General features: G+C 42.8%; 1 protein-coding gene across 1 annotated transcript in view; it reads left to right on the forward strand.

Annotated features, from left to right (window-relative positions):
• Positions 1–13,250, forward strand: part of Kif14 (kinesin family member 14) — a 71,744-nt gene that overhangs the window by 24,256 nt on the left and 34,238 nt on the right. Inside the window, exons 10-17 of the mRNA XM_005348435.2 lie at positions 154–326; positions 978–1,125; positions 1,528–1,591; positions 3,797–3,981; positions 8,600–8,702; positions 9,778–9,938; positions 10,549–10,696; positions 11,359–11,511. Coding sequence (XP_005348492.1) covers positions 154–326; positions 978–1,125; positions 1,528–1,591; positions 3,797–3,981; positions 8,600–8,702; positions 9,778–9,938; positions 10,549–10,696; positions 11,359–11,511 — 1,135 coding nt within the window. The remainder of the gene's footprint in view (positions 1–153; positions 327–977; positions 1,126–1,527; positions 1,592–3,796; positions 3,982–8,599; positions 8,703–9,777; positions 9,939–10,548; positions 10,697–11,358; positions 11,512–13,250) is intronic.

The raw sequence follows: 13,250 nt of genomic DNA on the forward strand, positions 1-13,250 counted from the left end.
TTTATGAGATGTAAGAGGCTTTAATGGTGTGTGAGTTGAGAGTCAGTATTGTGTTGTGTGCTCTTGTCATTGGTTTGGGTTTTCTAGACAGTTTCTCCTCTAGGTGGTTATAGAAGAAAAGTCTAATTGTGCTGTTTTCCCTTCTCCTTAAAGGCTTTTGAAAGAAAGCCTGGGTGGGAATTCCAAAACAGCAATGATTGCGACCATTAGTCCTGCTGCCAGCAACATCGAGGAAACACTAAGCACACTTAGATACGCCACCCAAGCCCGCCTGATAGTCAATATCGCCAAAGTCAACGAAGATATGAATGCAAAGTTAATTAGAGGTGAGCATTAACTGAAATACTATTCACAATTTGCACAGAAATGTCTGTGTACACTGTATATGCGTCTGTGTGTGGATGCACATGTGTTGGCATGCTGTGTTATGGAAGCCCCGGGCTAATGTTGGCAGTCTCCCTAGGTTGCTCGCCAGATTTCATATTGAGATCGTGTCTCCCACTTGACCCCAAGCTCCCCAGTTTGTCTAAGCTAACTAGCCAGCTTGCTTTGGGGAGTCCCCTGTCACTGCCTTGCAAGTAGAGTGGATTACAGACAAGCTGCTGCACCCACCCAGCATGTACATGGGTGCTATCCCCATTCTCAGGAATGCACAAGAAGCATTTTACCAAGGGAGCCATCTCCACAGTCCCTTTTTCTCAATTACAAAAGATATCATTCTGCAATTTAGATTTATTAAATTTCTAATTCCAATCTTAATGTATATGGTTTTTAAGAAAACTATTTTTTCCACACCTATTTGCTCATACATCCCAGTTGTAAACCCGACAGTGATGGAGGAAGGTGGCATACAGTGAGAAAAAGAGGAGGCCGAGAGGGAAGTCAGAGCAAAGGCTAAGGAAGGGGAGGGGGTAGCAAGCAGAAGCAGCCTTTTCCAGAGGTGGTTGTTCATCACGTGTCTCTTTATGAATCTTCAGAACTGAAAGCAGAAATTGAGAAGTTAAAAGCTGCTCAGAGAAACAACCGGAATATTGACCCTGAACGGTATAGACTCTGCCGACAAGAGATAACATCCTTGCGGATGAAGCTGCATCAGCAGGAGAGAGACATGGCAGAGCTGCAAAGGTGAGTGCCCCCGGAGCCATGGAATGTGTTCCTGCAGACTAGACTGGGGGCGGGGGGCAGAGAGCACTGGATCTCTCTCCACCTCCTTTAGAAGGGAGCAGCTTGTTTGCAGTGGTCATTTGTTTGTTTGTTTATTTTCCTTTTCTGTTTTTTGAGATAGGATTTCTCTGTGTAACAACCCTAACTGTCCTGGAACTCTCTGTGTAGACCAGGCTGGCCTCGAACTCACAGAGATCTGCCAGCTTCTGCCTCCCAACTGCTGGGAGTAAGGGCGTGCACCACCACTGCCTGGCCAGTTGTCCTTTTGAAATGCTAGTATTTCGCAAGCTTCAAAGATGTTCTTTTGATTTTGGTTTTACATAAATGAATGTTTCAACTTCAATATTTTCTTTTTTTGGAAAGAGTATGGAAAGAAAAGTTCGAACAAGCTGAGAAAAGAAAACTTCAAGAGACAAAGGAGTTACAGGTATCATTTCAATTTCCTAAACTAATTTGAAGTAGAAAAAGTACACCTGTAAATTTCATTTTTTATCTTTATCATATAATAACTCTGTACAGAGAAATACGTAAAGATAGTTAACATAAAGAATTGTAGAGACCAAGGGCTAAAGCTGAGAGGTTTAAAAATGCCAACCACAAGGGCATTGTTGCTTTCTCCAGTTGTGATCCGCGCCTGTTCCAGGAATCAGACCTGTGTCTGCCCCACCTAAGCAGACTTCCCGCACAGGCTCTGTCCTGGTGGCCAGACCAGTGCTGTCTCCTGGGACACTGGCACGGCAGCCAAGTTCACAGTGCTGGGGCTGCCACAGTTGGTGTGGCTGGTGTCAGGAGCCAGTCCGCCAGGCAGCAGCTCTTATCATACTCCGTTCTGGGTTGTGCCCTGTCTGAGGCATAGGGCTCTTCTCTCTGACGGTTGCCTGCCTTATCCTCTCCACCATGGAGGCTCTAAGGGATCACCGGCTGTCCCTGTGGCTGGTATGTGCTGAGCTTTAGAACTAAAACAAAAGAATCAGGATGGGGGGAGCATTTAGATCTAGGTTGTGATTGCATAGAGCCTCCAAGTGCAGGAACTGTAGTCATGTGCCACTACACCAAAGTGAACTTTTCCTGTTCCTGTGGGTTCTTCTAGTAACAACATGAAAGATAGATTGGAAGAAGGAAGGGCCAGTGTTTGGAAAGACAGGCATTAGGAGCTGCTGGTGTAGTTAAGGCAAGAGATAGGGAGACCTTGGAGCGAGGTCTGTGGTGGTAATGGAGGAGGTGTTCAGGAGACAGAGTGTGAGAAAAGGATTGTTGTCTTTATTTTCATTCCTTAAGTATGTGTATATATATCTTAAATAAGTGCATATATTACATATATATGTAATATGGCGTGCATGCCATAGCAGTCATTTGGAGGTCAGAGGGCAATTGTGTGGAGGTGATTCTCTCCCTCCATCCTTCCAATCTGGCTTGGGTTCTGGAGAGTCTGAGCTGGGGTCAGGTTTGTACAGCAGCACCTTTACGGAGCCGTGTCACCAAGCCTGGGATAACTGATTTCAGATGTTGGGATAGTAGAAGTGGAAGTCAAGAGCATTCCCACGTTTTAGAAATGTAGGTATTGTAGGCCACTGAAGTGTGGGGTGGAAGAGCAGAGGACAGTTGATTTGGACAATAACTAGAAGAAGAATAGAGCCACACATAGGACTCTGAAAATGAGAATTGTCTGGGGTCAATGGAGAGTTAACGAGAAAGATACCCATTGTTGATTCCTACCTACACACACACACACACACACACACACACACACACACACACACACACTCAGAGTTATTTGGGAATGGCCAGGACATCTTAATAGAAGAGACAGGATTTTCCAGGTGTGGTGGTCCATGCCTCTAATTCCAACATTTTGAGACTGGGCAGGAGGATCCTGAGTTTGAAACCAGCTTGGAGTACACAGTTACAGCCTGAATTACACAAGAAAAAAACAAAACAACAAAAGCGGGGAGATTTGAGGTTGGGTAAGATTTTGTCAGATGAGACCAAAGTGTTGTAGAAGGGAAAGCACATGAGAGGAGAAGAGGCCAAGGGGTTTAGACGGTGTCATAAGTAAATATGGAAAGGAGAGACACTGGTTTACTGCTGTCTTGATTTCCAGGCTAAGCAATTTAGTCTTTACTCTTTAGGAAGTGAAAAGCTCTTGGAAGTATTTGACAGGGAGTTGAGGAATTTCCTGGTGTAGGAATATGAAACAAGGGAAATAGGCAACAGGGCACTCTAGAAGCTGCTTCAGGGATTCTGGTGTGAGTTGATTTAAGGTGGAGCTGATGAAATTGAGCAGAACTGGTCCCCTCTAAGGTGGCACAGAATCAAGCTGGTAGTGATGGGTTGGTGTGACTGTGAAGAAAGAGCTACAGAGTTTAGGAGTGTGATGGTGACAGGCACAGCGAGCAGTACGTGCGTGCACACGCTCTTACACACACTCGTGTATGAGTGTGTATGTGTATGCTTGGGACTAAAAGCAGGGCACTTCATATGCATGTACTCTACCACTGGACTTTAATCTCAGTGAACCTGTTATGTGCTAAAACTCTATCAAAAGTTACCCTAATATTTAACATAGACCCTTCTTTCAGGAGAGTTTAATAATTTCATGATGTAGTTAAGATTTTCTTTTCACTTCTACCAGAAAGCAGGAGTTACGTTTCAAATGGACAACCATCTGCCAAACCTTGTTAACCTCAATGAAGACCCACAGTTGTCAGAGATGCTACTCTACATGGTGAAAGAAGGCATCACTACAGTTGGGAAGTATAAGCCAGACTCAAGCCACGACATCCAGTTATCCGGAGTGCTGATTGCGGATGACCACTGGTATGTCAGTCTCCTGCAATAGGGTCTTGTTCACGGGGCGTTGTCTACATAAGGCATTCGTTCCTATTGATTCTTCTCAATACTTCTCCAACCTCCGCCACCCACCCCCCTTTGGTTTTCTTGAGACAAAGTTTCTCTGTGTAGCCTGGCTGTTGTGGAACTTACTCTGTAGACCAGGCTGGCCTTAAGCTCAGAGATTCCCTTGCATCTGCCTTCTGAGTGCTGGGATTAAAGGCATGCACCACCATGCCTCTCACCCTCTCTTTAAGAGAGGAAAGACGTAGTGAATGTGTTTAAAGACAACAGATGAGTTACTTTCACTGTAAGGTTCAGCGTAATGTACTGTGGTACTTGATCTGCCAATTAAAGGGTACTTTCTGTTCTTAGAATGGCATGCGTGAAGTAAACTATCTGTCTTATATGGAAGACTTTTTGGTTGAATTGATAAATTAAATTTTTTTGTTTTATGTGAGTTTATTATATATATATATATATAATATATATTGCTGTGATAATTCTGTTTGTGAACATTTTTGACTTTATGTTGTATTTTTAAGTTTTATCCATTTCAAGATTCTTATTTTCACTGGTGTGAAGTATTCCATTATCTGAATTTATCTTGGATCATTGCGGTTTATTTTGTTAACAGACATTTGAGCTTTTACCATTTTGCTCTCATAATATTCCCTTAAGTATTACCAATCAAATGGGTGGGTCATTTTGCACTGCTGGAAGAGAAATTCATAGGCATGGAAAAGGTTTTCTTGTGCAGGCCTTGGTAGCAGTGAGCACAGCAGCAGGCCGTGCGGTGGTGGCACCCATAGTCTTAGGGCTCCCATTTAGGATTCAGATGGTGGGACCCTGACCTCTACGAGTATTACAGATCTGTGTAGTCCTAGCCCTTGGCCACAGCTGTCATTGCAGCTTCTGGGCAGACCTAGGTATTGGGATTCCCTAGCCCTTGACAGTGGCCACTGTTAGTGACTCCCACGCCTGGGGTGTCTGAACCTCCTGATTCTTTTCCAGCCACCAGGGTCTGCAGCATCACTGGCTCTTTACAGTCTGGTTCTTCTCCAGTCTTAGAACTCCAGAGTCCTCTATCTCTATCCCTTTTTAGACAGTTGTGGACGGGTGTCTGGACCAATCACAATAGACCTTCATGTGAGTATTTGTGTTTGCACCAATCACAAAGATGCTTCTGTAGCACCACTCGGCTCTGTAGGTCAGAAGGAGAAGGGCTCCCTACCTGGCTTAGAAGGAAATGATTGCTGAAGTTCACCAAGGTTTTGGCTAAGGCTGCAGTTTTAAGAGTGTCTTAGTCACAGTTCTGTTGTTGTGATGAAACACCTTGACCAAGGCAACTTATAAAAGGAAACACTTGAGGTCTTGCCTACAGTTACAGAGCATCGGGCATCACGGCCGGGGCCATGGTGCCTGCCTGCTATAGCTTAGAGCTTTCTTCTTGATTCACAGGCAGCAGGCTAAGAGAGGGGACCAGACTGAGTCTTGTGTGGTCTTTTAGAACCTCAAAGCCCTCTCCCAGGGACACACCTCCCCCTAATTCTTCCTAAACAGTCCACCATCAGGGAACCAAACATTCAAATACACGAGCCTATAAGGCATCATTCTCATTCAGACACCACAAGGAGCGGTAGCAGTCAGCTGTAATCATCAAGTAGTTTTATCAGTGTCTGTGGCGTGTCCACAATGGCTGGTGCTAACATAGGATATGGTCTGGCTGGTTTAGACTGAAGGTCCTTTTGCTTAAGGCAGCCAGGGTGACAAAGGGGATTCCAGTAGCTGCTAATTAATCATACTGCCCTGTCCCCTAGCATCTTTGCTTATTACAGGCGGATGAACATCAGGAATGCTAGGATAAAAAACTCATCATTAACACCAGTAGTGATCCTATCTGTGCTTTTATATGATTAACACTGTCCTAGGCCCCCAGGGAATGGGGCTTGCCCTTGGTGCTTTCCCAGGTATGCTTGTGACTCCTGACTCAATGGTAGTTTGTCCAGGACAGGTCCCTGAATGGTAAACCCCACTGACCCAAAGGGTCTGCGGGGAAACTGGTAGGAACTAGGGAGTTCTGAGCTATGAGAACATACGTGCTGTTTAAATAGGATGACATTTCATTATGCTGTGATAAATATTTTAAAATTTAAAAAGCATGTCTAGAGATACTAGGCTCTGGGAAATGTGCATGTTCAATCCTACCAAGTGCTTTCAGATTGTTGTCCAAAATTATTATCCATTTTTATCACCATTGTCCCTGAAAATATTGTTACTACTCCACATTGTCAGCACTTCATGCTGTCAGATTTTTAGTCTGTAAATTTAGTGAACACAAAGTAGCATCTCACTGATTCATTTTGCATGTTTCTGGTTAATGGTGTTGTGCCTCTTTTACTTGCCTGTCTATGTATGTCCTCTCTCGGTTTTTCTTAATAATTTTCAGGCATTCTTTACATATTCTGGGTTCTAGTATTTTGTAGTTTTATGTATTGCAAGCATCTTTTTCCCCCTAGTATGAGTCATATTTATTGTTATGTTATATTGATTAAAGTTCTTTGTTTTAGTGCCTGGCATTAATTTTTTACTTTATATGATTGCCAATTTCATATTTTGTTTAAAAAAAGAATGGTTCATCTAGACCCAGTGGCACAAACCACCTGTATTTTCTTTGAAGACTGAGGCAGGAGAATTACAAACACAAGGCCAGTCTGGGCTTCAAAATGAGTTCAAGGACAACCTGGGGCCTTAGTGAGACCCTATCTCAAAAGAAAAAGTGAAAAAGAGGGAGGGCTGAAGGTATTAACTCAGTGGTAGAATTCTTGCATAAGATCCAGGGTTCTATCCCAAGTAACACACACACAGTGACATCATACAGATGTTTTCCTTTCTTTTCCTCTAGATTTTTGAAGTTCTGTGTGAGCTAGAGATCAAAACTAATTTCTGTATGAGTAATCATAGAGAATCCAGTTCTTGTGAACCTTATACTGAGTGTTTTATTGTTTCTCTTGTGACTATTTATAGAAACATGGGACTCTGTTCTAACACTGTATGGCTCTGACAACTCGAGTTTCATGATGAACCCTTTAATTTGGTAGGGCATGTAATTTTTTCAGGCTCTTTTGCTATACTGGTAATTATTTTATGTAACAAATAAGTACGGCATCATTTCATCAGTGGCAAAGATGCAGAAGTATGCCAAAGAACGAAGAGCCCAGTGGGGCCCGGGGGGACCCAGGAAGTCTGTCGCTCGCCTTGAGCTCTCTCCTGCCCATTTAGTAGACTAGTCAGCGTGTGTGTGTCTCACTCACTGGACCATGGTGCTCAGGAGGAGAACTGCGTTCATGTCTGTCTTCACCATGGGCTCAGTGAGTGAAGACTTCGGTGCTCATTCAGTCCCACGTCAAGGACCAGATGAGCGCTGCGTGCTTGGTGGGAGGAATTCGCTTCGAACCTCAGGGACTGGCCTGCAGGATGAGGTGTGTGGGGTGGTGTTGATAAGGAAGAGGAGGCCCTGCCCTGATGAAGGACTCAGGGAAAGGTTGTCTACAGAAACAGGTTCATGTGGAGGATAGTGGCCTGTGAAGGAGACTGGCGTCCGGGACTCTGACTGCTGTCTGCTGACCTCTGCTGGCAGAGTAGATGGAAGTAAGAGAGGGAAGACAGACTGCTTAAAATTATCTGGTTTAAACAGTCTCCTGGGGGAGAGACACACCCCAGCAGTGAGCTGTTTTGCTCAGATGTGTTTTGGGGGGATGTTTTAATTCAACATTATTCCCTAATTTCAAATATTGGAGCCTAATCAATGCTAAAGGACTTGAGAGAGGACTTGGCTTTTGCTGTAGTTTTTTAAAAATAATGTATTGATTTTTATTTTATGTGCATTGCTGTTTGGCCTACATGTATGTCTGTGTGAGAGTGTCAGATCTCTGAGTTACAGACAGGTGTGAGCTGCCATGTGGGTGCCATCCCCTTGCTGTGGTTTTTCTGCTTCCGTCTGTGAAATTTCCTATTTTCTGACTAAGAACGTCTCCCCAGTGTATGTAACATTTGTAACTGCTCCCTCCCATCTCCCCATCAAGGTCTGTTTAGTTAGATGGCTAAGGGTGTGCTTTTGTCTCCCTGCTTTCCTCCTGAGCAATCCGGCACTCCTCCATTAGGAAGGCCCATTTATAGCACCAGTGATGCACTCAGCTGCAAAACCAGAAGCTTAGAAAAATAAGAACACATAAAAACGCTCTCTCAGAGTAACCGTTATCAATATTTGATTGGTTTTTTTTCCCTTTGAACTTTTTTTTGTGTATGTTTTTCATTTTTAGGGAAGGTTTGTTTTAGTGTTTTTTTTTCCCACCAGAAATTAATCAAAATATAATGAAACTTCCTCCTACACTGGCAGATACAATTGCTAAGGGTACTGGTGTTTTGTTGTTTTTCACCAACTTCAGAGTATATCTAGAGGAAAAATAAAATAATTAAAAATTACTATTGCTATAAATTGGTATGAATTTATTACCAAAGAGATAATCTAAGCAGATTTATCCTCTCTTATATTTTCTTTTTAGCATATCCTGTAATTATGATGATGCACTTTTTATTTTAACAGTACCATCAGAAATTTTGGAGGAACAGTGAGTATTGTCCCAGCTGGAGAAGCGAAGACATATGTAAACGGGATGCACATTTCGGAGCCCACAGTATTACATCATGTAAGTTGACAGGGGCTACAGTTGGTGTTCATGTTTTCTCCCCCTAAGTCACGAAAATCATCTACACCCGTGTTTTCTCCGAGTCATTAATCTGAATTGAGAACTTTTCCATTTCAAGAGTTCTTCTGTTGATTGATTCATTGTACAAAGAGAAGTTCCAGTGGTGTGAACAGGATTCACCGCTGACACCATCATCATGTGTCCTGTGAAGACCTGGGCTTAGGAATCACGGGGGGAGGGGGGCTGAAATCCTCACTCTGTCTGTCCCCGGGCTGTGACCTTTGTCAAGTTACCAAACTAGATGATTGAGTAATACCGCCTAGTTAGGATGCTTTTGGAGTGCTATTAACAGCTATCTCAGGAGACCTGGCTTAAACTGCTGCAGGCAAACCCACAAATATGGTCATTTTCCATGAATTCTACTTTTCAGGGATAGTGGAAAATTAAATTAAAAATAATTCATGTAAAAAAAATAATAACTCATGTATAGTTTACGCCATTGCTTGCAAAAAGTAGGTACTTAGTGTCAGCTGTTATTAGAAAAGTCTGGGTGTTTAGCTCCCTCTTTTCAACATCGGAATGATATGGCTCAGGAGTTGTTGTGGGATGTGAATGAGATGTTTATCATATATGCAACTGTAAATTACTTAACAATATTTGACATATGAAAAATATTTAACAAATGTGATGGTTGCTATGATTTTAATGTCTATCATCAATAATACTGTGTCATCTTGAATTGTGCAGCTAAACACTAAAACTATATCTCACATAGAAAACCATTGTCAATATTTTATTGTTTTCTCAATTTTTTTATTTTTAGGAAAAGTTTGTAATTTTTTCATTTAGACTCACTTTATTTTTTATTTATTTATTTATTTTTTTTTTTGGTTTTTTGAGACAGGGTTTCTCTGTGGCTTTGGAGCCTGTCCTGGAACTAGCTCTGTAGACCAGGCTGGTCTCGAACTCACAGAGATCCGCCTGCCTCTGCCTCCCGAGTGCTGGGATTACAGGCGTGCGCCACCACCGCCCGGTTTAGACTCACTTTAAATTGTACATTTTTCCTGTGTTTCAGGGTGATCGGGTGATTCTTGGTGGAGATCACTATTTTAGATTTAATCACCCAGTGGAAGTCCAGAAAGGGCTAAGACCATCAAGTAGACAAACTCTCACAAGCGAAGGTCCAAAAGATTTTGAGTTTGCCAAAAATGAGTTACTTATGGCACAGAGATCACAGTAAGTGGTTATCGCTGATGCAAAGTGTGTGTGTGTGTGTGTGTACGTGTACGCGAGGAAAGTGTGTGTCAGAGTTATCTGTTCATAGGACACAGCCTAGTTCAGAGACCCTGACATACTATACAGAATAAAGTGGAAAAGCAGCCATGTCCTAAGTCAGTGGATTGTCAGGTACAGAGCATGTGGACGGCCAGCCTGGGATCTGTCTCGGAAAGAGTCTATCATGAGTTAAAATGGAATCAGGGCATTGTTAACTTAACCTAAAATACCTTAGTTTGTTCACTGTGCTAACTACAATATTTGCTAAGATGTTTGCTATAATAGTTTATATGATATATTTTCTTTACTCACTGGAAAATGTATTAATTTAAATATCAGGCATCTGCAATAATAACTAAACTGGGAATAATGATATTTTCATCTTGTTCTATTTTTTGTATGGACACAATTCAAAACCAATGGAAAAAATCTGAAAACACTGTAGAGAGAATACCAAAAATTAAGTATTCACATTTAAATGTTATTTTAATATGAAACATTTTAATATAACTGAAGACTGCTTAGGTATATAAAATATTCGTTGTCCAAAAAATATCTTGCCATTTTATAGGCTTGAAGCAGAAATAAAAGATGCCCAGCTGAAGGCAAAGGAAGAAATGATGCAAGGAATTCAAATTGCCAAAGAAATGGCTCAGCAAGAGCTTTCTTCCCAAAAAGCTGCGTATGAAAGCAGAATCCGAGCCCTGGAAGCAGAACTGGTAAGAAGCAGCATTTGCCTTGTCTCTGACAGTTTCCTCGAGTGTTGTGGGGCTGAAATGGATTGCCTCCAGGATGGCGTTTAATGTATTCAGCCCTGTGTCGGTGGGCAGGAGTCTCTTTTCCTCTCCCGGCAGCCAAGTTCACCCACACAGCCTTGAACCTGCGGTGTGTGTGGTGCACATCCCAGCACTGGAGTGGTGGAGGCAGGAGGATCGGGAGTTTAGGGACATCTTCAGTTACACAGCAAGTTCAAGGCTAGCCCGGGATAAGCAAAGTGAGACACTCTCCAGAGGTGTGTCTGACACTAGGGCTAGAGCCACATATTTCCAGGGAACAAGTTAATGGTAGATCATGGCTGCTGGGGGAGAAAATAGACTGCTGCACACCAGTACAGGAGGTGTGGCTCCTCGGGCTGACCTAGTGCCAACCTTTCTGCCCCAATAACCCATTTTAGAGGGCGTGCCCCCAGAGGTTGTACTGGTGACATTCGTGTTTGGTTAGAGTACTTGACCTGAGTGAAGTAAAAGGCTCCAGGACAACTTTGATGTGCTTGAATCCTTGCTCAGTCATTACAAGGGGGACTTTTATACCCTAGGACCACTGCTTTTTTTAAATTGCTTTGCATTTTGCATGAGTTAATTCTCGTTAATGTTGTTTAAAGAGGGAAGAGTCTCAAAGGAAGAAAATGGAGGAAATAAATAACCAAAAGGCTAATGACAAAATTGAGGAGTTGGAAAAGGCAAAGCAGCATCTTGAACAGGAAGTGTATGTGAACAAAAGGCGGCTGGAGATGGAGACTTTGGCTACAAAGCAGGTGACTTCATGTCTGAGCCGACACTGCTGGTCTGAGGGGCAGCTACCTTTGATGAAAGAGCCAAAAGGTCTGGATGGGAATGGTTCCCATGACTGCAAGCCTCTGCCCTGGTTCTGCTCATACACCATCCCCAAACACTTTGGAAAGCATACAACCCTTTTTTAAGTTCAATTCTTGTTTTTTTCTTTTCTTGTGTCTACCACTGCCTGTCATCAGCCATGCTAAATAATATATATAAGGAAATGGTAGAAGGGCCTAAAATGTAGTAGGAAGAAAAGGAAGGCCTTTATGTTGGATCACATCCTGATAGAACTCAGGGATGGGGCGTTTGATACATACTTCTATCTCGAGGGGGACAAAGGCAGGCTCCTGGGGCCCTTGTGAAACAGCCAAGTTCACAAAACAAAGATAAAACTGGAGCATTCGTGTGTTAATGTCTTCAGCCACTTTGCTAACATTTTTTGCATTTCCTTCTCTCCAGATTGGTGGCTTTTTAAAGATTTATTTATTTTATGTATATGAATTTTTGTCTGCATGTATGTCTCTGTGTGTTTGTATTGCAAGTATGCATGGTGCCCAAAGAGAGTATAAGAGGGTGTCAGATCCCCTAGAACTGGAGTTACAGATGGTTGTTCACCACCATGTGGGTGCTGGGAACCAAGCCCAAGTTCTCTGAAAGAGCAGCCAGTGCTCTTAACTGCTGAGATGTCTCTCCAGCTCCACACTGGTTCTTGGAGCGTGTTCCCTGGATGAAAAGCATCGGCTTCTTCTAGGATCCTCTTAGAAATGCAGATTGTGGCCTGGAATTCCCGCGCAGACCAGGCTGCCTCTGCCTCTGCCGCCCAAGTGCTAAGTTTAGAGGTGTGCACCACACTGCCCATCAGTTCCTCGTTTCTTCATCTTAAGGTTTATCTCAAGTAGCAGCCTTATTTTCTCTTTTTTCCAAGTTTGTGGGATGAGGAAGAGCAGAGCTGAGGTCTGAGATGGAAGAAAACACTCCTAGTCACTCGATCACTAACAGTATAATGTGCTGGGTGCACACTGCCTGTTAACTTGGGTGGAGACAGCAGAAGAGAAACAGCCATTTGCATCCTGGGAAATACTATTTAGTTCATGCCTTTTAACTTTAGCCAACAAATGCTGTTATTGTCCATTTTGAGCAGTTGCCCCCCACCCCACCCCTTTTTACTCCTGAAGATTCTTTACTTCCTAGAAATAGGAAGAAAAAATATTAATCTATGTCATCAAAAATTCCTTATAATGGGCCAGTGAAATGGCTCAGCAGGTGAAGAGCTTGCCACACAAGGCTGCTGACCTGAGTGTGATCCTGGAACCCACGTAAGGTAGAAGGAGAGAGCTGACTTTATACAGTTGTCCTCCAACCTCCACCCTACACTTGGCATATGTACCCCACAGTCATATAGACTTGATAATGATAAATGAATTTTTAGAATCCAAGGAATTTTATGAGGAAAATCATTAAGAAAGTTTATAAATTGATTTTTAAAAAATTTTGTGTTCAATAAGATATGTTAGCCATGTATTCCTAATGAAATGAGTACAGTAGGATGCCATTTCATCATAGTGTTACAGTGAACAGCACATGGCAGTCTGTGTCTGTGCTCACGTGCGCTCATGGTGTGTGCCTGTGTATGTATGTGCTCCTGTGCACTCAGAGTATGTGTGTGTATGTGCTCCTGTGCACTCAGTATGTATGTGTGTGTATGTGCTCCTGTGCA

This window comes from Microtus ochrogaster, chromosome 6 (assembly GCF_000317375.1).
Source record: "Microtus ochrogaster isolate Prairie Vole_2 chromosome 6, MicOch1.0, whole genome shotgun sequence".
Lineage (NCBI taxonomy): Eukaryota > Metazoa > Chordata > Mammalia > Rodentia > Cricetidae > Microtus > Microtus ochrogaster.